Raw genomic sequence first — 21957 nt, 5'->3', positions numbered from 1 at the left:
CTAAATTACACTTGGGTGTCGTTTGGCACCATATATTCAGTGGTAATTGATAGTAATTCCACATTTTTAGTGCATTTGGCGCTGTGTAATTAGTAATAAATGACATCAATGATAAATGAAAAGCTTCTTTTCGATGTGTTTTGAAATATCTTGGTTTTCCTATGAATCCATTTGGTTTTATATGAAATATCTTTGATGGCTTTCCTTTCAAAGGTGGGAGAGTTGCATGATTAAAACAAGTGTCACTAAGTTGCTAATTTGCTGTTCATGTGGCATGCAGAAGATATCCGAAACAAAATTATTAATTGTATCACTAAAATCACACCAATAGAATGGCCCAAACTTCCAAACTGTCCAAATGGTGGCCATCTAATAGTGATTAGAAAACATTGATGAGTCGCACAGTTTGGAATTCTTGTGTTTGTTGCCCACTTGAGACTGAGATTTTCTTGTTTTTGAGCAAAGTATATATTTCAATGGCTTATTACAACCATTCGGTGTATTAAAGCTGATTTAGTTAATCAAATTTAGATTCCATTAAATATCTACATAATTCCAATGCATTACAATTATAGGCTACAAAACACAATTTTGAGCTTAAGTGAATTTCAATTACAAGCAGCCAAACACAAATAAGGATTTAATTCACTTCAATTTCATGGTAATTGTTAAATGAGCCAACATACCTAATACAAGCTACCAAACTGAGATTTTAAATCAATTGGTTTGCCTTAAGCTTGATGATTTTTTATTTTTTATTCAAATTGTGGTTTGCCTTAAGCTTGATGATTTTTTATTTTTTATTCAAATTGTTAGTGTATAATTGTATGGTCTTATAGACCATCCTATGATTTATATCATATTTATCTTTATACTATATTTGCTTGTACGACGTTATTTTTGTATCTTTTTCTTTGGCGGGGGAGATGTTGATATTGACAATGATGGGTTTCAGCAACCGTAATGGCTGCAAGTGATGACAAGGCCACCTTTGGATAGAGGCATAGAGAAGATCAGATGCGATAGCGGTCCTAAAGATCTAAAGGCCCTGATTGAGCAACTATCAGGCCATTGCAGGCTCTGATACCCTATAAACTTCAAAGAATTTATGGTCATTTTTCTTCCTTGTGTTTTCTTTAATTTATAGAGAAGAAATATATACAAAAATGATATATGTATAAGTGAATATGGTATAAATCATACGGTGGTCCACATGATGCATTAACCTAAGTTATGGGTCGTAAATTTGTGTTTGAGATGGGATTCTTCTATCATTTAGTAAAGTATTAAATAGGTCGGCCTTGATTGATTCGACCTGACATGAACCTGACCCATTGCACCCTTACTTTCAAATGCAAGTAGATGAAGTTGGGCTAGGCATATGGAGCATTGAGGAATGATGTGAAGGAATTTATATTTTAGAAGCTTATGAACTAAAGGGATAGTAGAAACCATGTGAAGCCAAAAGGGAAAAAGTTAAACGGTCATGATGATGTGGACAAAAAGAACAGATGGAATGAGAGCCATTGAAAAGGGACAGGCCTGGAATCTTGTTGCCTTAACGTGACAGGCACATTCGAAAATGCCGGACTAAAAGAAGTGCCATTTGCTATGTTAGGAGACATCTCTTTCTCTCTAGATGTGGGCGTATGATATGGAGGCAATTCCTACAGCAATTAGCTTTGTGAGGCCAACCACGATGTTTTTATGACATCTACTCCGTCCATCAGTTGAACCTGCTTATGTTAGGATGTGGGATAAACAGGCAGATCCAAAGCTCATGTGGGCCACATCACAGGAAACATTGGGGATGGGATGCCCACCAAGGAACCTTCCTGGAGCCCGTGGTAATGTTTAAAGGCCATCCAATACGTTCATAAGATGAGTCTAACGAGGATGAAGGAAAAAAAAAAAAAAAAACATATATCAGCTTGATCTATAACTTCGGTGGGCCGAAGATGGTTTAAATAGTGGGCATCCCCATCCCCGCTGTTTCCTATGGTGTGGCCTAGCTAAGTTTTGGATTTGGCTAATTTTTAGGCATTCACATCTAAAATTAGCTGGTGTAACGGATGGATGGAGCGGATGTCACACAAATATCATGGTGGGGCCACTAAGCTTTATGTTGCACGGGCGAAATTCGCCTCTTTCAGTGTACGTGTGTGTATGGTACTGGAAATGGTCTCTCCTTCTAGAAATGTAGGGGTATAATATTGGAAATGTGTCTCTCTTTCACAGTACACGTGGCATAAATAAATACTGTTTTTGGGCTCTCTGAATTGCGGGTCCCACTATGGATGGAACCTGGTCTGAAAATACAAGAGATTGGATGACTATTAATCATCCGATTCGCCAGTTAAATTTCGACCGTTCTCTCATTATTGTTGACCATCTGATCGGACGCCTCCAATTATTTTCCTAGAGTGGGCCTGAACTGCCTCGACCCAATCCAATGGACCAATTACCTTTAGTTGAGCCTGGCATGGTCACTAATCAGGCCTTAACATTTAGACCCGGCCCAACCCGATCAGCCGATGCATGAGTACGCATGGTGGTCCAGGCCCAAACACCCAATGGTCTGACCCAATCAATGGCATTGGATCAGTTTAGGTCATATGGCCCGGCCCATGGGTTCAACCCAAGCCTGACCAGTTACTTTCAAGAGATGCACGCATATGGTACCCATCCCAGCAGAACTTGTGGTGGTACATGGCCGTGTGTGGGCCCACATAACCTGTGCATCAGATCCACCCTGATGCACCCTTCGATGTTAGTTCATGGGGCGAGAAAACAGCCCAAACAGAAATTCAGGTGGGCCACACCACAAAGAACGGCTGGGAGGTGTCGTCCAACCAATAAAATCTTCCCAGTTTTTGTCGGGGCCCCCGGGGTAGTGTACATGCTACCCAATCCATTCATCAGATGCACTCAGCTACAGTCAAAGGACATTAAAATCAGGCCATTCTAAAACCCAGGTGGGCCACACCACATGAATTTAGAAGTATGTGCCTATTTGGCATGATTTTACATTGTTCCCTGCATTGTGGTGCAACTAAATATTGGATCGGCCTGATTTTTTGGTTTCTACTGTAAACATGAGAGGGAGACCATGATGGATGGTGAGGATCTGATACATGTATGTGGGCCCCACAACAGTCCGGTACCTTTACCATATGAGCGCTCCTTTTTCTTAAATGGGTCACATTTCAAGCCAAAGCCCGACCCACTAACGATTTATCTTGGCCTGAAGAACCTGCCTCAGAAACAGGTCGGGCTAGTTTACACGTGGGTCAACCTGACCTATATTTCAGCCCTTTGCCCGTGTGGGTAAAGGGTACTCACACGTATGAGCTTCACTACCCGTGTGGACCAATCAAAGTACGTGGGTACCTTTTCCTTGTCACGTGTGTTATATGAGATCAACCAAAGTCAATTTGGGTTTGAGCTCAAGTCATGTTAACCCGTCCAACCTGGCCCAGTCCTTCCCGTCTCAATCCGACTTCATATTTCATGTGTTATATCTTATACATGCCATTCCAATCTTGAATTATAAGCCGCTGGTTTCATTCATCTTAAATATCTATTTCTTTGTGCATGTGGGCCCACTTGATCACCAGATATATTAGAAACATTCATGTGGAAATTAGGGCTTTTTAAAATTTTGGGTCAGACCCAACTCATTTTTTGGGCTGGGGCTCAGTCCTAGAGGATCCCATTAGGTGCCTTTTTTGAAATGGTAAGAAGGTTCTGACTGTAGCCATATTCCAATTGCTATTTATGAAAGTTTTAGGCCACATTTGGATGCATGAGCGAATTTGATGTAGAGCAGGTTACAAATGTAAGGAGACCGCGGAAGCACACAGAGATAAATCAAGCAAAGTATTCCAATCGCACAATCAAGTTCAATCACAAAGACTCCTAATTTAACATTAAAAAAAAAAAAAAAAAAACCACGTCGCAAAACGACATATGTTACTATGAAAGTAGAAATTACAAGAGATAAAGAGAATACCCGATTCGAAGAAGCCTCAAATCTCTGTACAAGCCATTGAAAACTCTAATAACGAATTAGAAAGCACTTAGATACACCCTAATCCCGATTACACTCATATTTGTAGCCTTAATGAGAATCACAATTGGAATGGGAAACAAATCCCATGGATACATAACTCTGCGCGATAGTTTGATGGTATCAAACGTAACACCAAAACGTTCCAGTGATAAATCATGAATTTTTCTGATGGTATCGAGTAGGCTTTCGATGTCATCGAATAGCCTTCGATGACATCGAGTAGGACACCCAAAGTGTCCAGCAACCAACATAAGAAATTCTGAATTTTTACGATGGCATCGAGTAGGACTTCAATGGCATCGAAATCTGCTCGATGGTATTGAACCTGTCATCGACGGGCCTATTGATTTATAGATTTAAGACATCAATCAATAAAAGACACTTTCATGGCAAAGATGGACCAGATGATGCCCGATTGGAGGCGAAAACGATCTGGATCGTCAAGACCTTAAATCGGTTGCATTTCGCAAATCGGGATGAGTTTTTCGACATATTATATATGATTTTGGGGTAGAAGAAACTACTTAAGCCAACCAACCATGCTATGCCGGGTTGCCCATGCCAGATTTGTGAGATTCCATCATATTGAGTCGAAAGTCTCATTTATTTTCATTTTTACTACAAAGAGTAGTAAGTTTTAATTCGAATATAACTTTTGATCCTTTGAGTGGTGCCTAACATGAAAAGGACTTAGAAAAGTTGGGAGAACAATGTGGTTGGGAAAAATTAGACACTTAATTTTTGGCCCAAAACCATGAAATCTAGTAAGAATGGAGGCCGCCAATAAATAGTAAGTTTACTATTCATAGTATGTCACATTTTAAGGGTGTTTTAGTTGGAGTCTAAGTTTAAGTTTAAAATTCCAATCTTAGGTTTGATCTCATTATTTAAAGGGTTGTAATTTTGTTATTATTATTTTTTTAATTATCATGAATCAAATTATTTCAAATTTATTAAGAATTATTCCTGCTTTTATCCCTCATGGATTTGAGGAAGCTCGCTGAGGAGTCCAAAGAGCTCCATGGATTCGTAGTTATTCCCTGAGGAAGACGGTGATTGATCTCATCACATCCTTCTGTGTGCCAGAATTGGATTGCAAACATTCAAGCTAATCAACTGGAAATGAACAAAAGCAATCATCAAGTACCTGCGCCAGAATTGGATTGCAAACATCCAAGCTAATCAACTGGAAATGAACAAAAGCAATGATCAATTAGCCCTCAGATTGTAGTTAGATTGCTTTCAAATTCAAATCACAAGCAACCAAATTGCAATTTGATTTCCACTTTATTAGACTAACAATTGCAATCCAATTTGATTGCACATCCAAACAAGCTATCCGAAGTAATTCTAACCCCCCACCTAACTCGCCAATATCAGTTTGAATTCTGCTTCTTAAAGTCAAAAACAGAAAGAACACTCTAATTAAGCGAAATTCACCCCAATTCTTCCAGCAAAGCTTCAGCTCAGAGAACAAGATGGATGAGAACGAATCAGTTCATGATCAAGACGATCTTGAAAATCTCAGCTATGGCATTATAAAAAGAAGTGAGTGCTCAAAACAAAACCAAATCACTGTTCAGTTAAAAACCCAAATACAACTACACCAATGTAAGGTAAAACAATCACAATCCATGTACAATTCCAAAACTTGTACAATCACAATCCATGTACAATCCATGCCATACACACTACTTGGGTCTGCAATGTCCCCAAAACACCAACAGTTAGAAATGGAAAAATCTAGGTTGTATAGTCATACGAAGATTTAGGAATGCTACTGAAAGTGGGCTTCTTTTACACATGAAATTAGTGTGTATGGTATTAACGATGGCTGATTTCGTGGGCTGAACCCCCACGTTCAATGCAATCAATCAAACTAAGGCACATCCATCCATCTAGTGGCCCACCAGACCAACAATCCCATATTCAGGGTGGAGATGGAAGTTGGGACACCTCTTGGGTTACCTTGGTGCTTGTTTGGTGGGCTTTCTTCTTGGAACTTTGGTTAGTGGTACCACTTGTTGGATGACTCGGAAGATGTGAACTTTGAATAATATCTTCTCCCTCTCAAATAGTTCGAAGACGCATGTATCACCTTCTTCTAAGTTGTTTTCAAAAGTGAAATCCTTCCATCCCTTCCCTAATTCCGCTCCACATCGTTTGAACATTAAAGAAAGAGACCATCTCCTTCCATCTGAAACTTCAAGAGAGATCTTCCCTGCTTGTCTTCGTAAATGGTCTGCAACAAAACTAACTGGGACGCGCTGCGCACAAGAAGAATTTAGATCATAGTTGTAAAAAAAAAAATGCAATTAAAAAAGATATAAGATGCGAAACTCACAACGGGGCTTCCATCGTAGACATATGATTGTAGCATAACTACCAAAAAATATGGATTGCTAGACTGGAACTTTCGCGCCTCCTGCAGTGCTTTCTGTGTCTCTTCCATTGTCACAGCTCTTCTTCTCGAGACACAATATGACTGTTTAATGCCGGCATCCATGTCTGCAGCCTCTCCTGCGGATGAAATTCGACCATGTGTTTTTTTTTTTTTTTTTTGAGTAAATAGTGATAAGGAAGAACAATTACCAAGACTGTTTGGATGTTGAATCTGATTCAATGAAATGAAAATGACCAAAGTGGTGAATTAGCCGAATTTAAAATGTGAATCCAGCACATGAATCAGGCCCAAGCTTAGGTATTTTGGCAATGATTTTCAGCCCAATTGCAGTTAAGGATCTTTATAATTACAGGTTTACGACCATGTTACATGCATGGGAAACGGAAGAAAATTAGAGATTCATGTATGTCATTAGAAGGACTTAGTACGATTTTTAAAGTTGTATGTGGTGTATTGGAACTCATTGGTTGTTTTTAAATCATGTAGTTGAGAGGGGTTGGTGTAATTGGTGTATATAATGACCTATTTGCAATGAGAAATAAAATCCCACCTTGAGTCTAAAAACTATCGTTTCCTACATATTTTTAGACCTACATATTTTTAGAAGATGAAAGAATCGAGTAATTTCTCTTTGGTTGTTAGTGAGTCTAACCTATAAGAGTAAGTGACCTGCAATTCATTGGCACCATTTTGTGGTTGTAAAAATTTTCAATTCTACACAGACGTGATTGCAAACATGATCCAAAACTTCTGTGGCCTCCATGAAGTTTTCAATGGTAGGCGTATAATCCCACTGTGTTTTGTGGTGTGGTCCACTTGAGTTATATATTGGTGACTTGAACACACCACCAATATATGTGGCGTGTGGCACACCACGCAATCTGGTTATTTTGACCATTTAATTGAATTACTTGTAATCTATGCAATTTGTAAGTGCATGCATGTCTTCCATATTGAGCATGGTTTTAAGACTCGACTCGTTTGAGTCGACTCAGACTCGTGCGAGCCTTGACCTGACTCTACATCAAACGAGTCGATCTGAGTCACCGAGTCTAAAAACCATAGTATTCAAGTAAAGAGGGGGTTACCAGTTTCGGTTTCTTGATTCCCTCCACTCTCTGAAAGTTCAAAACTGGAGCTTTCCGAGCCACTCAGACATTGTTCCACTTCGTTTCTCTCATGAGATCGTTCTTTCTTGTTCCACTCTTTTTTCTGCTTCTTTTCACTCTTTGACTTCTTTCTCTTCATTGCATCGGACGGCTGGGAACGATCGATCGAGTGTTGTGATGCTGAAAAGTTCTTCCTATTTTTTGTTCGACGCAAATATTTATGGCGCTGAGTACCTAGAAATATTTCCAATGAATCTTTGCTTGAATCACTTGAATTGAAACCTTCATCAGCGCAATCATACTTCTTCTCGCAACAGCTTGTGTCAAACACTTCAACATTGAAATGGGATTGCCCGTCAAATCTAAAATCCAAAAAATAACCTTGGTTTACATCATGGTGTTTGATGAATTCCTTCCATCCACGTCGAAAAAACATCTGGCCATCCTCCTCCTTCAATCTGACACGCCAAGCGGGGCTGCAGGGACCATGCAGAGTGGCAGCGTCAATGCTACATAATTCCCTCCGGAAAGCACGAACAAACTGCAAGGGGATCCGCTGCATGGAGCAAAACAGTTCAAAGGTGAGCCATAGAAGTGTTGAAGATGGAAAATAGCATGGACTGAAAGAATCAACTAGGACTCTTGCGCAGCGAGGGATGTGAAGAGGTCGATCACCGTCTTCTTAATGGAATAACTACTCCCAATTTACAGAGCTCTCTATACTCCTCACAGAGCTTCCTCGAATCCATGAGAATAAAAGCAGTAATAATTCCTAATAAATTTGAAATAGTTTGATTGATGATAAAATAACATAAAATTATAACCATTTAACTAACAAGTTAAAACATGGGACAAAGTTTTAAACTCAGACTCCAACTCAAGCATCCTTAAAAACGTGACTTAATATAAATAGTAAACTTTATTATTTATAGACGGCCTCCATTCCTACTAGACTATAGTTTTCTGCCAAAAGTATACTAAGTGTCCAATTTGGCCCAGCCACTTTATTCTCCTAACTTTTCTAAGCCTTTTTCATATGTTGAGAACAATTCCTACAACTCAAAGGATCAAAAGTTATATTCAAACTAAAACTAAATTAAATGGGGACTTTTAACCGTGGATATGATGGAATCTCACAAATCTGGCATGGGCAACTCGGTTTGCAATATACGACTGATTTAAGGTCTTGACGGTCCAGATCATTAATGCCTCTGATCAGGCCTTCTTTGGTCCATCTTTGCCATGAAGTGTCTAGGACCCGCTCTACATCAGACTCGGTGGTGACTCGAACTGACTTGTTGACGGAAGGATGAACATGATGAGGTCAATCACCGTCTTCCTCAAGGATAACTACTCCGAATCCATGAAGCTTCTTTGGACTCCTCATAGAGACTTCTTGAATCCACTAAGAAAAAGCAATAAAAAATATAAATAAATTCTAAAAAATTCGTAAATTGATTGATTATCCAAATAAACAAGTTTACAGCCCTTTAAATAGGGATACAAAGCCATGGAAGAAGTTTCGGAATTAAACTACAAATAAAACTCCTAAAACTCATGACTTACTATAAATAGTAAACTATATGGTCATAATTTCCACTAGACCTCATGGTTTTCGGTCAAAAATTGTAAGTGTCCTATTTCGCTTCACCATGATATTCTCCTAATTATTCTAAGCGCTTTTCATGTTGGGCACAACTCCTAAAGCCCAACGGATGGAGAGTTATACTCAAACTAAAACTTACTATAAATAGTAAAAACGAAATTAAAACAGGTATTCGACCGTCGATCCGATGATATTTCGTAAGTTTGGTGTGCGCAACCGGCTCCTCCTACCCCAAAATCATATATGGTACATCGAATAAATAATTCCGGTTTGTGAGAGACATCCGTTTTAAGGTTTGGACGGTTCGGATCACTACCGCTTGCGATCGGGCCTTTTCTGATCCATCTTGGCCATGTAACTGTCCCCGACCCGCTCTACATCAGCTCCTCCACTTTAAAAGAACTCGTTCTCGAGTTTTCGTTTAGTTCGTGATACTCGGTCAGGTCCGCGATGTTGAAAGTCCATGAGATTGCCATGTCATGCAGAAGATTAACATCGTAAGTGTTTTCATTGAACTTTCGGAGGATCGGTATTGGTCTAATTTTCTTGTTCTTCAACTTATTGTATGTCCTGGTCGAAAATCTCTCCTTGCATAGATGGACCATAACGTGGTTGCCCACCTCGAACACCTTTCGTCACCGATGCTTGTCGACTTGTTCCTTGTACTTCTCGTTCGAGGCATGTATTCTCATTCAGGGCATGTAGCTTTGTTTGGACCTCCGCATGAATGCCTCTTATCCTGTCTGTCATATATTCTACTACAACGCTTATATATGAGAGATTTGGCAGAGGGACCATGTCAAGTGTGTGAAGGGGCACTCAACCGTAAATAATTTGGAACGGGGACTTCCCTGTCGAGTGGTTCACCATGTTGTTGAATGCAAACTCTGCTTGAGACAATGTCAAATCACACTGCTTCGGTTTTTCACTTGAAATACATCGAAGGAGGTTTCCCAATGTGTGATTCACAATTTCAATCTGCCCATCAGTCGGTGGATGGTAAGCACCGCTGAACTGAAGTCGTGTATTGAATCGAGTCCATAAAGTCTGCCAAAAGTGGCTAATGAACTTCGTGTCATGGTCAGAAGTAATGGTCTTGGGAACCCAGTGTAGCCACATGACCACTCTGAGGAATAGATTCGCCACATGTATTGCATCGAGGGTCTTCTTATATGGGATAAAGTGCACCATCTTTAAGAAACGATTTACCAGAACGAATATCGAATCCATGCCTCATTGTGTTTGTGGGAGACTAAGCACGAAGTCCATAAATAAATCCTCTCAAGGGCCATTGGGCACAGGTAACGGGGTGTAGAGGCCTGTATTTTGAGATTGCCTCTTGGAAGTCTGATAAACATGACAACGTTGCACTGTTTTTTTCACATCACGTTCCAATTGCGGCCAATAATACCACTCTTCCATAAGAGCTTGCGACTTGTCTCACCCAAGGTGTCCACTAAGGCGACCTCCATGCAACTCCTGAATAATCTTCTCCCTCAGATAACTTTGTGGGATGCACAATTGATTCCCTTTGAAGAGGAAATCGTCCTGCATATGTAGGTCATTAGGTTCACTTTCTTGACACTTCATCCAAGTATCCTTGAAGTACTTGTCCTCGTCATACAACACCTTGAGATAGTCGAAGTTGACCACCTTATTGCTCATTGTAAGGAGTAGTGATGCACGACGACTAAGTGCATCAACCACCTTATTCTGCTGCCCTGAATTGTGCTTCAAGACGAATGTAAATTCTAATAAAAATGCAACCCATCTAGCATGCACACAATTCACATTAGCTTGACTATTAATAAACTTTAATACTTAATGGTCAGTGTACATAAAAAAACTCTCTTTGGATCAGACAGTGCGCCAATGTCGCAGCGCCTGAACAACTGCGTATAACTCAAGCTTCACTGAGCTTCTCGTTGTAGAAGGCTACTGGCCTTCTTTCCTGTGATAATACTCCAGTTCTGACATATGAACCGTCACACTTAACCTCAAATAGCTTATCGAAATTAAGAAGAGCTAATACCAGTGTTGTGGACAACCGATACTTGATCTTATGAAAGCTCTTGTCAGCCTCATCGGTTCACTGAAACAACCCTTTTTTCATTCAATCTATAATATGTGCGACTATTGTGGTAAAATTCCTCACGAATTGATGATAAAAGGTTGCCAACCCGTGAAAATTCCTCACCTCATGAATGTTCATTGGGATCGGTCGTTCCCTAATGGCTGACACCTTTTTATCATCCACATAGATGCCCGTAAACGTTACAACAAATCCTAGCAACAACAGGCTATTCGTTAAAAAATTACTCTTTTTTAAGTTGAAGTACAACTTATTAACTTGTAAGACCTGCAACACTTGCCTGAGATGTTCCATGTGCTCTGCTCATCCTGCCTATATATCATGATGTCATCAAAATATAATACCGCAAATTGGCCAATTAACGGTTTTATCACTTGATTCATCAAACGTATAAAAGTGCTTGGTATGTTCGATAGACCGAAGGGCATGACCAATCACTCATACAACTCTTCATTGGTCTTGAATACTGTTTTCCACTCATCACCGAGTTGGATACGAATATGATGGTACCCGCTTCTCAGATCTAATATAGAGAACACCTTGGCCCCTTCTAGTATATTGAGCATATCGTCCAATCGCAGTATTGGGAACCGATATTTGATGATAATTTTGTTGATTGCTCGGTTGTCGACACACATGCGCCAGCTCCCTTTTTTTTGCATTAACAACGCTAGCACAACACATGGGCTTATACTCTCTCTCTCTCTCTCTCTCTCTCTCTCTCTCTCTCTCTTTAAAACACCCTAATCCATAGCTTAAGTGGTAGACTGAGTGAAAGATACCTTGTTTCAATACTGAGGTCTTGGTATGATCCCTGGTGAGGGTGGCGACAGTGATGTGTGAACTGACAGTGGGGTGTACTAACAAGCTAATAGAAAAAAAATACTCTCTCTCAAGAGACTCTTACGGATCAATTCCTCCACCTATCCTGAAGTATCTCACACTTTTTCAGAATCATCCGATAATGAGGGTGATTAGGCAGGTTAGCCCCAGGGACGAGGTGTATGTGATGTTGGATGTCCCTCATGGGGGCAATCCGTTGGGTAAATCTTCTAGCCAGACTTCTTTGAATTCAGTCAACAATGGCCTTAAACTTAGACGAATGTTTGAGGGCTCCGATTCGTCATCCTTCACCACTACGACGTATACCTCGCCGGTTTCCTTAAATTCTTCCATCAAATTTTGAATGGTCAGGAGGAAACCCCATCCACTTTGGAAGCTTCAAGGTGGTTTCTCTGGTGCCATAGGGGTGAGGATTATCTTTCGACCATCCTTGACGAAGATGTAAATATTGTCTCGTCCTCGATAGATCGCATCATGGTCCGACGCTATAGTGGACCGAGAAACATATGGCATGCTTCTACGTCACCACATCATAAAGTATCTGATCCTTATAATTTTTACCAATTGAAAACGAGACAGTGCATTGTTTAGTTACATTGGTCTCATTTACTTTTTTTTATCTAGCTAATTGAATACAGGGAATGAAGTTTTGTCGTTGGTAGCTGCAACTTGTCCACTATCACTTTCGAGACGATGTTCTCGTTACTACCATTGGTTATGATTACATCAGAGACCTTGTCATTGACGGTGCACATCATTGTACACGTAATTCTTTCCGTAGGGTGTATAGTAATTGCCTCATGACTAAGGATTCTCCACGATCCTCGCCCGTTCATTCTTCGTTATCTACTCATTCCTCAGTGGCTTGTTCATCTTCATCAAAGCAATGGTCTTCTTCTCCGGCCTCACCTTCAGCGCCCTCCTTCATTTATGATTAAGTGGGTTATGGGGAGTTGAGGACAAATGTTTAATAAGTGGCCTAATTGGCCACAACAGTAATAGTTACTCGGCCTTGGCTAAATGTAAGGATTTGGAATCTTACTCAGGCCTGCTGTTATGGGTGTTACACATTGAGGCCTAGAAGGGATGCTCCCCGTGTCACGGTTTACGGTTGCAGGATGTCGAGGATGTCCTCCTATTGATTTTTTCCTCGTGCCAGCACTGGATCCTGCGTGAGACTTGTCATGGGGGGTCAAGTTGAAGGATAAGGTTGAGTAGGAATTCTCGCAAGTTGCATTTTTGTCCTACCTGCTAACTGAACCACTTCATCCATAGTCTTAACGTACTATATATATTTGAACTCAGTCCTAAATCGTTGATCATAACCCACCTATAAATCGTGTTACGTTCTGTGATTTCATTTTTGACAGATCGTTTTGCGTCGCCAATCGATGAAATTCTTCAGTGTAATCTGTGACGGTTTGATTCCTCTATTGGCAATTTTAGTATTGATGGAGCAAAACCTGCTCATAATCACTAGGGAGGAACCGTGATCGAAGAAGGCATCTCATTCATGACCATGATGAGATGTGTGCCTTGTTCTGTCAGACACATGAAAGTTGTAATTACTTCTACCATGTAGAAGCACCAAATTTTAATTTGAATGCCACAAACTTCACCTTTTTATGGTCTGGCATATTCATGTAATCAAAATATCGTTCTATTTAGGCCAGCCAGTCGAGGAAATCTTCTATGCATAATAAACCATTGAAATTAAGAAGTTCGACCTTACGTTGATAGTCTCTTTCAGCACGATCTAGACGATCGCCTCCATGAATTGATCATCAGGAAAAGCCTTCATCATAGTCCTTGTTGCTAGTCTCGAATGATCTAGTGTAGTCCTACAATTCACCACCGGTAGTGCTCTTTGAAAATCGATGTTGTGCTGTACAATAACAACAGGTGGTTGAGCATCGCCTAGGGCTCGGGGTGAAAGTAATGCATCCGCAAGACGGTCGAAGGTTACTTGCAACCCTTGCATAGTCAATTGACTCTTCCTATGGATTACCATCCACATGATTTTGGTTCATACATTCGTTGTTTGTCATCGGCCTAAGAAGAGTCCTCGATCTGATATCAATTGACCCAGGGTGAACGTGATGATGTCGATCACCGTCTTCCTCAAGGATAACTACCCCAAATCCACAGAGCTTCTCTGGACTCCTCACTGAGACTTCTCGAATCCACGAGAAAAAAGTAAGAAAAAATAGAAATAAATTTTAAAAAATTCGTAAATTGATGGATGATCCAAATAAATGAGTTTACAACCCTTTAAATAGGGATACTAAGCCATGGAAGAAGTTTTGGAATTAAACTACAACTAAAACTCTTAGAAATCGTGACTTACAATAGATAGTAAACTTACTATTTATAGACATGATTTACACTAAACGTCATGGTTTTCAGCCAAAAATAGTAAGTGTCCTATTTGGCTTCACCAAACTATTCTCCTAATTATTCTAAGCACTTTTCATGTTGGGTGCAACTCCTAGGGCCCAACGGATGAAGAGTTATACTCAAACTAAAACCTATTGTAGGCCACAAAAGTTTAGGATGAAGCTGATCTTTGCGTGGTGCCTTCGTCCATGTATTTGTGACCTTATCAAAAGGTTAGATGGCAAACAAACATTCCGGTGGCCCAAAGAAGTTTTTAATGGTGTGTATTCAATCACCACTTTTTGCTGTGGTGTAGTCCAGATGAGATTTATAGCTGCTGCTATTTTCTTTCTTTTTTTTCTTTTTTAAAATTTTTTTTTTTTTTTTAATCATGCCCTAAAATGAGCTGTGAAAACGGATGGATCGCATGTAAGGTAAATACATCACGGTGTAAAATGGATGGATCGCATGTAAGGTAAATACATCACGGTGGGACCCACAGTTAGGGATCCACCCACCTGGGTGGATATGGGCCCGCCCAATACTGGGTCGCATTAGACAATGGCCTGATTTTGAATCCTGATTAGTAAATGGTTTGTCCCGGGAGGATTTGGACCTAAAATCCAATGCCCTATTGTTGAATGGGAGAGGCTTGGGCCGACATAGCCGCAGCCCAGCCGAGACCCGGCCCGTTGTGACTCCTAAAAAAACAGACGACAAAGAAAACCTGAGAACGGTTAACATTCAATAAAAATAGGTTAAAGGGGATTGTTGGTGCATGAAGGCCCATTGTGCCAACGGCTTAGATCATTGAACTATGGGCCCTATTTGTAAAAACTTGAAAGCCCAAAACTGGTGGTTAACACCTTACCCAGCACTGTATAGTAGTACCACACTGGTAGGCCCATTTCGCTCCTGAGAAGAGAGTCAGGACTGAGTTTGAATGTTGCCAAGCAAGCGGAGGGTCCAAAAATCATGTCATCAGGCACATCCGTATGAAATCGGGACCATCCAAACTGTTTGACTGGTGGGCCCCAAGCAACCCATTTCATTATACCGTGCTGCACTCATGTTTTTATGTACAATAGCTCCAAAATTCCAACAATTAAGAGAGAGAGAGAGAGAGAGAGAGAGAGAGAGAGAGAGAGGCCCACATAGCTTCTGACCACAGGAACTTCCTGTGGCCCGGGGGCACAGGCAAGTCGTGTCCCAAAAAAACGAGGGTTGGCAATGGGCCGGGTTCGCTGTCCGGTTTTGTGTCCTGACCCAGTTACTGGCCATACGTGGGCCTTCAGAAAGGTGCATGTGTTAGTCACTGGCCTGATTTTGACCTGAAATCAAAGGCCCCATTGCTGAACAAACAAGGTCACGCTTGGGCTGAAACGACTCCAGCCCAGACCCAGCTCATTAATACACAAAAAAAAAATAGACAGCCAAGAAGACTCGGGAACCTTTCAAATTCAATAAAATAGGTAAAAGAGGATTATTGGTGCATGCAGGCCCATTGTGTAAACGGGTTAGATCACCGAACCATGGGTCCTACTTGCACAAACTTGAAAGCCAAAACCTGCTGGTTGACACCAAACCCTGCATTGTATACAAACACACCTGGTGAGCAGAGTCGGTTCGTACCTGAGATTGCGTGTTAGGACTGAATTGGAATCCTACCAAGGAAGCCGAAGCTCCAAAAATCTTGTCATCTGGCCAATCCGAATGAAATCGGGACCATCCAAACTGTTTGACTAGTGGGCCCCAAACAACCCATTTCTTTATACATGTGTCCGTGTAATAATACTCATTAAATATAAAATAGTACTGAATATGTTAGTGCACGGGCCATCCATGGTAAGGTCTATGTAATCAACTGTCTTTATTTAAATATAATAAAGAGAAAGAAATAGAAAACATACCATTTTCTCGTCAAAATCTCCTACCATCACCTTAAAGAAGGATGCTTTCTTCGTTTCCCTTTCCTTCTTCTGCATTTGAGAGAGAGAGAGAGGAGGAGGAGGAGGAGGAGGAGGTGGCGGTGGTGGTAGAAGGGGATGTGAATGTGGAGGTGATGGTGGTGGTAGAAGGGGATGTGTATGATGCGTGACCATTGGGGGATTTATTTGATACTCTGCAGTGTATGACTCTTCGTACTCAGGTGCTCACAAATTAATTACAAAGTATATATATTAGCTGAAATTGTACCGATAAAATTGTTGGATAATACATCAATAACTTATAATATAAAATACCATTTGATCTATTCATATAAACTTCTGATTCATGGGAAAATACGACTGCTTAATAATTCATTTGTAACCATATAATATATGTGTGCTGATCGGATATTTACCTTATCAAGTAATCTTAATTATTTAATTTATAATACATATAAAATGGGCCCCACAACTTGGACGGTTTCTTTCAACTATCAAAGCATTCGAATTTTGAAGTGATTTATACGTGCCTGTGTATCATCCATCACATTCTTTCGTAATATATTAGTTTGTACGTATCTGATTACATTTCCGGAGTTTGTTTTGTGTCTGTCGCGACTAATAATAAAGAATCCGTTTCACCTAGTGTCCAATGATCAGAACCGCCCATATTTTGAGATCCATGCTCTAAGGTCTACATTAATAAACTTTTTTTGAAAAATGACTGTCACCATTGCTATACATTAATAAGTTTGAATGGTTTTTATTCAACTTCAAAAATCAAATATTATGATTATCTTTAAACTATGATTATGTAAAAATAGCTTGATTTTAGTTTTAAAGAGAATATGGACCGTTCACATCATCCAAACATCTCTGAATCTTAGCCCCAATGGATAGAGAAATACGGAATATTGTGTAACGCGATGGAGAAAAATTAGCAGTAGGTTGGAAAGGTGACGCCATGCCCAAATGGGGTATGGCCTATCTCCCTACCACTCTCTATAAATTAGCTTGGATTATTTTCATGATACACGTGCCAACATGGCAAACGTGTGTGAGATTCAACCCGTTTATCGTTTACGGTCCACAGTGTAGTGCCTGACTCAAAAAATCAGGCCAGTCCAGTCTACATGCATGTTAGTCCAGATGATCGGGCCGCTCTGTATGTTGAATGTGAAGGATCTTGCAAAGAGGATCTAACTACCTGTGGGGTCCATCTAATGAGCTGATCTTGCCACGTATCAGTCAAGTAGGATATCCAACCGTGCATAAGTGGGTCCCACCATAAGGATCACCTGGCGCAAACTCAGGCTCATCCACTCATTCCGCGGGCCACACTATCAAAATACATGGACAGATGATGGTTTGACTCGGTGCATTGGTGTGGCTCACCAAATGAGATAGATCGGACTGATTTTTATGGCATGTAAGATTCTTGGTTGGCCCATCTTTTGGACGGTTCAGATTTTCTATGTGGCAAATAAACAGGGTTGCATGTGGAAGTTCACATTCAGGGGTGAAATATGGATATATATGCGGTGGTATACATGCATGTCAGTCCAGATGATCGGGATCATGGGCCATTTTGTGGACGGATGATTTCAAAAGTCTAAAGATAAAGAGATGATTTCCTATGTATAAAGATAGAGATAGATGCACACCCAAGGTTCCAAAATCCAACGATGAGAATTGTCAATCGAAGATGGACCCGCCAATAGGACGGTTCAGATCATTCAAGATGAGGCCCGCATGTGATATCCACTTCATAGAAATGGTCATATCTTGTGGGGCCCATATCTTGGTTGATCATACTCTTGATTTGGTGGGTTATGTGGATTTCACTGCCCAGATGAAAGATAAAGGTGGTCTACTCAGCAGATCTGCCATGATGTTAGAAATAAGTGGACGGATTAGAAAAACTTTGGTCAATTTGTTCACAACCGTACATTTGTTCAGTTAATTGTGGCCCAGCTGACTAGCTGACGGACCTGATTCTTGGGTTAAGGAATCTAAATATTTCTTCCTTTCTGATGAATAGCTCGGATATTGTATCCTTGTGCCATGATGGCATGTGCATTAATTGACTTGTACACGCGTGTGGACTTAGCCAAGCTTAGATTTCAATGGGCCTGTTTGGATGTCCCATGGATGTCCCATGAAATGAAAAAATGAAAATAGATACTCATTTCATTGTGGGCTATCAATGGGCCGGTCTGGGACATGGGTTTATCAGGCACGGCTCGTTTTAAGCTGGGTTGGGCTAGAAAACTAGGGGCCGAGGACAAGCTCGGGCTTCATTTTTGAGCCTGCAAGCCTGACCCGTTTAGGATTTGAATGGCATTTTTGTTGTGTATCATGCATGGTGGGCCACCCTTAAAATAATCTAAATTGTTGTGTATCATGCATGGTGGGCCACCCTTAAAATAATCTAAATTGTTGTGTATCATGCATGGTGAGCCAAGGTAACCATGCATGTTGTATATACACACACGGTTGGAAGTTCCACCACACACACACACACACACACACACACACGGTGGTATACATGCACGAACAACCTAGATCATGGCTTTTAGAATCGGTGACTTGATCGACTCGTTCGGTCTCGAGTCGAGTATTGAGTCACCCGATTTGGAGCGTGACTGGTGATAAATGGGAAGTACTGAATCTGAGTCAACTGAGGTGAGTCATATTGGACTGGACCCAATCGTAAAACCATAGCCCAGGTCTTACACAAGAGGTGGGTGGCTGGGCTCATGGTTGGGCTCGGCCCATCTAAGGTGAGCCCTATCATATAGACGAAATGTGGGTTGGATGCATTGAATGCTGGAATCTGCAAAATGCACCAAAACGAGGGCTGTCAACGGTCAGTCCTGGTCGGGCTAGGCCCGTTTTCCTGTCCACTGACAACGATGCCGAAACCCTTGCGTGGTGGCTCCGTCTGGTCATTTTGGGTCGTGACTATCGCTGATGTGGATGGTGGAGTTCATGTGATGAAATCTAGACCATCCATCAGATGTTCCACCTTGTGTTATTTCATGTAAAAAATATTCAGGTTGATTAAAATCTCAGATAGCCCACACCAAGGTAAAAAGTTGATATGGGAACTTCCACCATTAAAATAATATAAATTGTTGTGGGGTCTACATTGGTCTATATATGCATCCAATCCAATCATATGATGTTCCACGCTGGGATGAATCGTTTTCTAGAAATTAAGGACTCATATGGGCCACACATATTGAATTTTGAAATCTTGGTCATTTCTTTACAACTTTCCCTATCGCGTAGCCTATATAAGTCTTTCGATTGAGTGATATTTATGATCTGTGGTGTAAATATGAAGAATCACCTGATAGACGGTGTGGATCTTCTCTCACACTTGGTATATGGTTCTCTGGAGGCACTCACTACGGATGAGTACGCATAGTCAGGCTAGCGTAGTCCAAATGAGAATGGAAAGCTAACGCGCCAGTAACACAGTCGTCAGTTTGCAATTTCAGCCGTTCATTTATTATTTAAGCTACTGCACATGGGAGGCAGATTGCGTCCTGCCGCCGCCTGGACGATAACCGGTCAAGGCTCCGTGGGGCCCACGGTAACTTATGGGTTTTATACACCCTGTCCATCCATTTTGATATCCACTTCCTGTGCTGTGGTCCATTTGAACCTTAGATCTGATCTTGCTTACTTTTGGGTTCATACCTTAAAATGATATGGAAAAATGGATGGACGGTGTGGATAAACCCCTACATTACGGTGGGCCCCACAGATCCCTGCCTAGACGGATTATGGTCCAGCCGGGAGAAGGACGCAATCCGCTTCCCTTTACGGTCGCCAAGTTTGAGCACGCCTAGGTGCGGCCCTTACTGTGAGGTCCATATTGATGTATGTAATCTACATCCATACCGTCTATCCGTTTTCACATATCATTATAATATCATTATAGGCCATGATCCGAAAAATGAAGTAGATCCAAATCTCAGGTGGACCATACTATAGGAAACGGTGACGATTGAATGCCTCACCATTAAAAACTTCCTAGGGCCTAGTGTAATGTTTCCGTAATGTGTATTTACTATCCAACCTGTGGATAAGGTCACACAAACCTGTATGAAGGGAAAAAATAAATATCAGCTTGATCCACAACTTTTTGGTTCACAAGAAGTTTTTAATGATCAATCACCACTGTATCTTATGGTATGGTCTTCCTAAGATTTGGATATGTTTCATTTTTCCCCTTTTACACTAAAATGATCTAGAAAAGTGGATGGACGGTGTGGATATAGAATACATAAATTAAGGTGGGTTCCATGGTAATGGCTGCACCAACTTGGCTAAGGCCGGGGCTGCACTTAATCCACTCCCTCATACAAGGGTGAGCGGATCTAACATGATTATCCATTGGCCCACTAGGATCCTAGATGCTTGTGGGACCCAAGCACATGTATGGTTTGATCACTTCGTTTGGGCCTCACTACATGTCAATAGGCGATCATAGATTCAAATTAATGCTGATTAGGGTTTTAGGGGATTTTTCAGCCCATTGCAAATGGGCCCATAGATTCCACCATAAACAAGCATGTCCTCTCTCTGGTCACTAAAACTAAGGCAAGTTGGAATATGATGTGGGGTCCACCAAGATAACAGACAGACCATTTGAATTGGTTCAAGCAACAGGGGCCTACCAGGCCAAGAAGGCCCAGAACACATCTAGGCCCTGAAAAAGTGCATTGGCCACTCACTAGATCAAATGAAAATTTGTTAAGTTGTTCCTTAATGGGCCCCACACTAACTGAATGTTTTCTTTTCTTATTGGGTTTTATTATTATTTAATTGCTTATTAGAATTGGATTGAGTCATGGCATATTCAACAGGTTTTCCTTTAGTATTTTTGCATTTTTTTTTTTTTTTCTAGGTGGGCCACTTTTAAAACATTAAATTATGTTAGTACAATAAGAAATTATCCCATTTTCAGAAGGCATTTTAGTCATTTTAATGCTACATAGAAATAGATAATTAAGATTAGAAGTAATGTATGAACACAAAATTGATAAAAGCTTTGTTATAAAACATAGTTATATATACAAAATTGATATTCTAATTTATATATGAAATAGTGAATGTTATTATTATAAACACCACCTGTGTAGATTATCTTTTATACATTTTATATTATATAAATTAAAGCATTATTCCCTGTATTTTGAAGAGAAATGCACCTGTGGGGTCCTTCCTCATGCTGGGGTGGTATACTCACAAGAGTTTCAACACAAGTGAAATAGAGAAGGACCTGAGGTTAAGCACCATCTTCCTCAAGGGGATAATTGTTCCGAATCATTGGAACTTCTCTGGACTCCTCATCGAGACTTTTTGAATCAAGGAAGAAAAGAATAAGAAAAATAGAAAATAAATTCTATAAAATTCAAAATTGATTGATCAATAAAATAAACGAGCCTACAACCCTTTAAATAGAGATGCTAAACCATGGAAGAAATTTCAGAATCAAACTACAACTAAAACT

At 40.5% G+C, this 21957-nt stretch overlaps 1 protein-coding gene across 1 annotated transcript; it reads right to left on the bottom strand.

Annotated features, from left to right (window-relative positions):
- Window positions 1-7544: 7544 nt before the first annotated feature.
- Window positions 7545-16604, bottom strand: LOC131219114 (B3 domain-containing protein At1g49475-like). The gene is made up of 2 exons (XM_058214111.1): window positions 16413-16604; window positions 7545-8141 (listed from the first exon to the last, which is right to left on the bottom strand). The coding sequence occupies exons 1-2, from the start codon at window positions 16602-16604 to the stop codon at window positions 7545-7547; spliced, it is 789 nt and encodes a 262-aa protein (XP_058070094.1).
- Window positions 16605-21957: the final 5353 nt, after the last annotated feature.

The sequence above is a fragment of the Magnolia sinica genome, chromosome 11 (genome assembly GCF_029962835.1).
Source record: "Magnolia sinica isolate HGM2019 chromosome 11, MsV1, whole genome shotgun sequence".
NCBI classification, from domain to species: Eukaryota; Viridiplantae; Streptophyta; class Magnoliopsida; order Magnoliales; family Magnoliaceae; genus Magnolia; species Magnolia sinica.
Note: the sequence above shows the minus strand (reverse complement) of the source record. Positions and strands in the feature narration are given on the sequence as shown.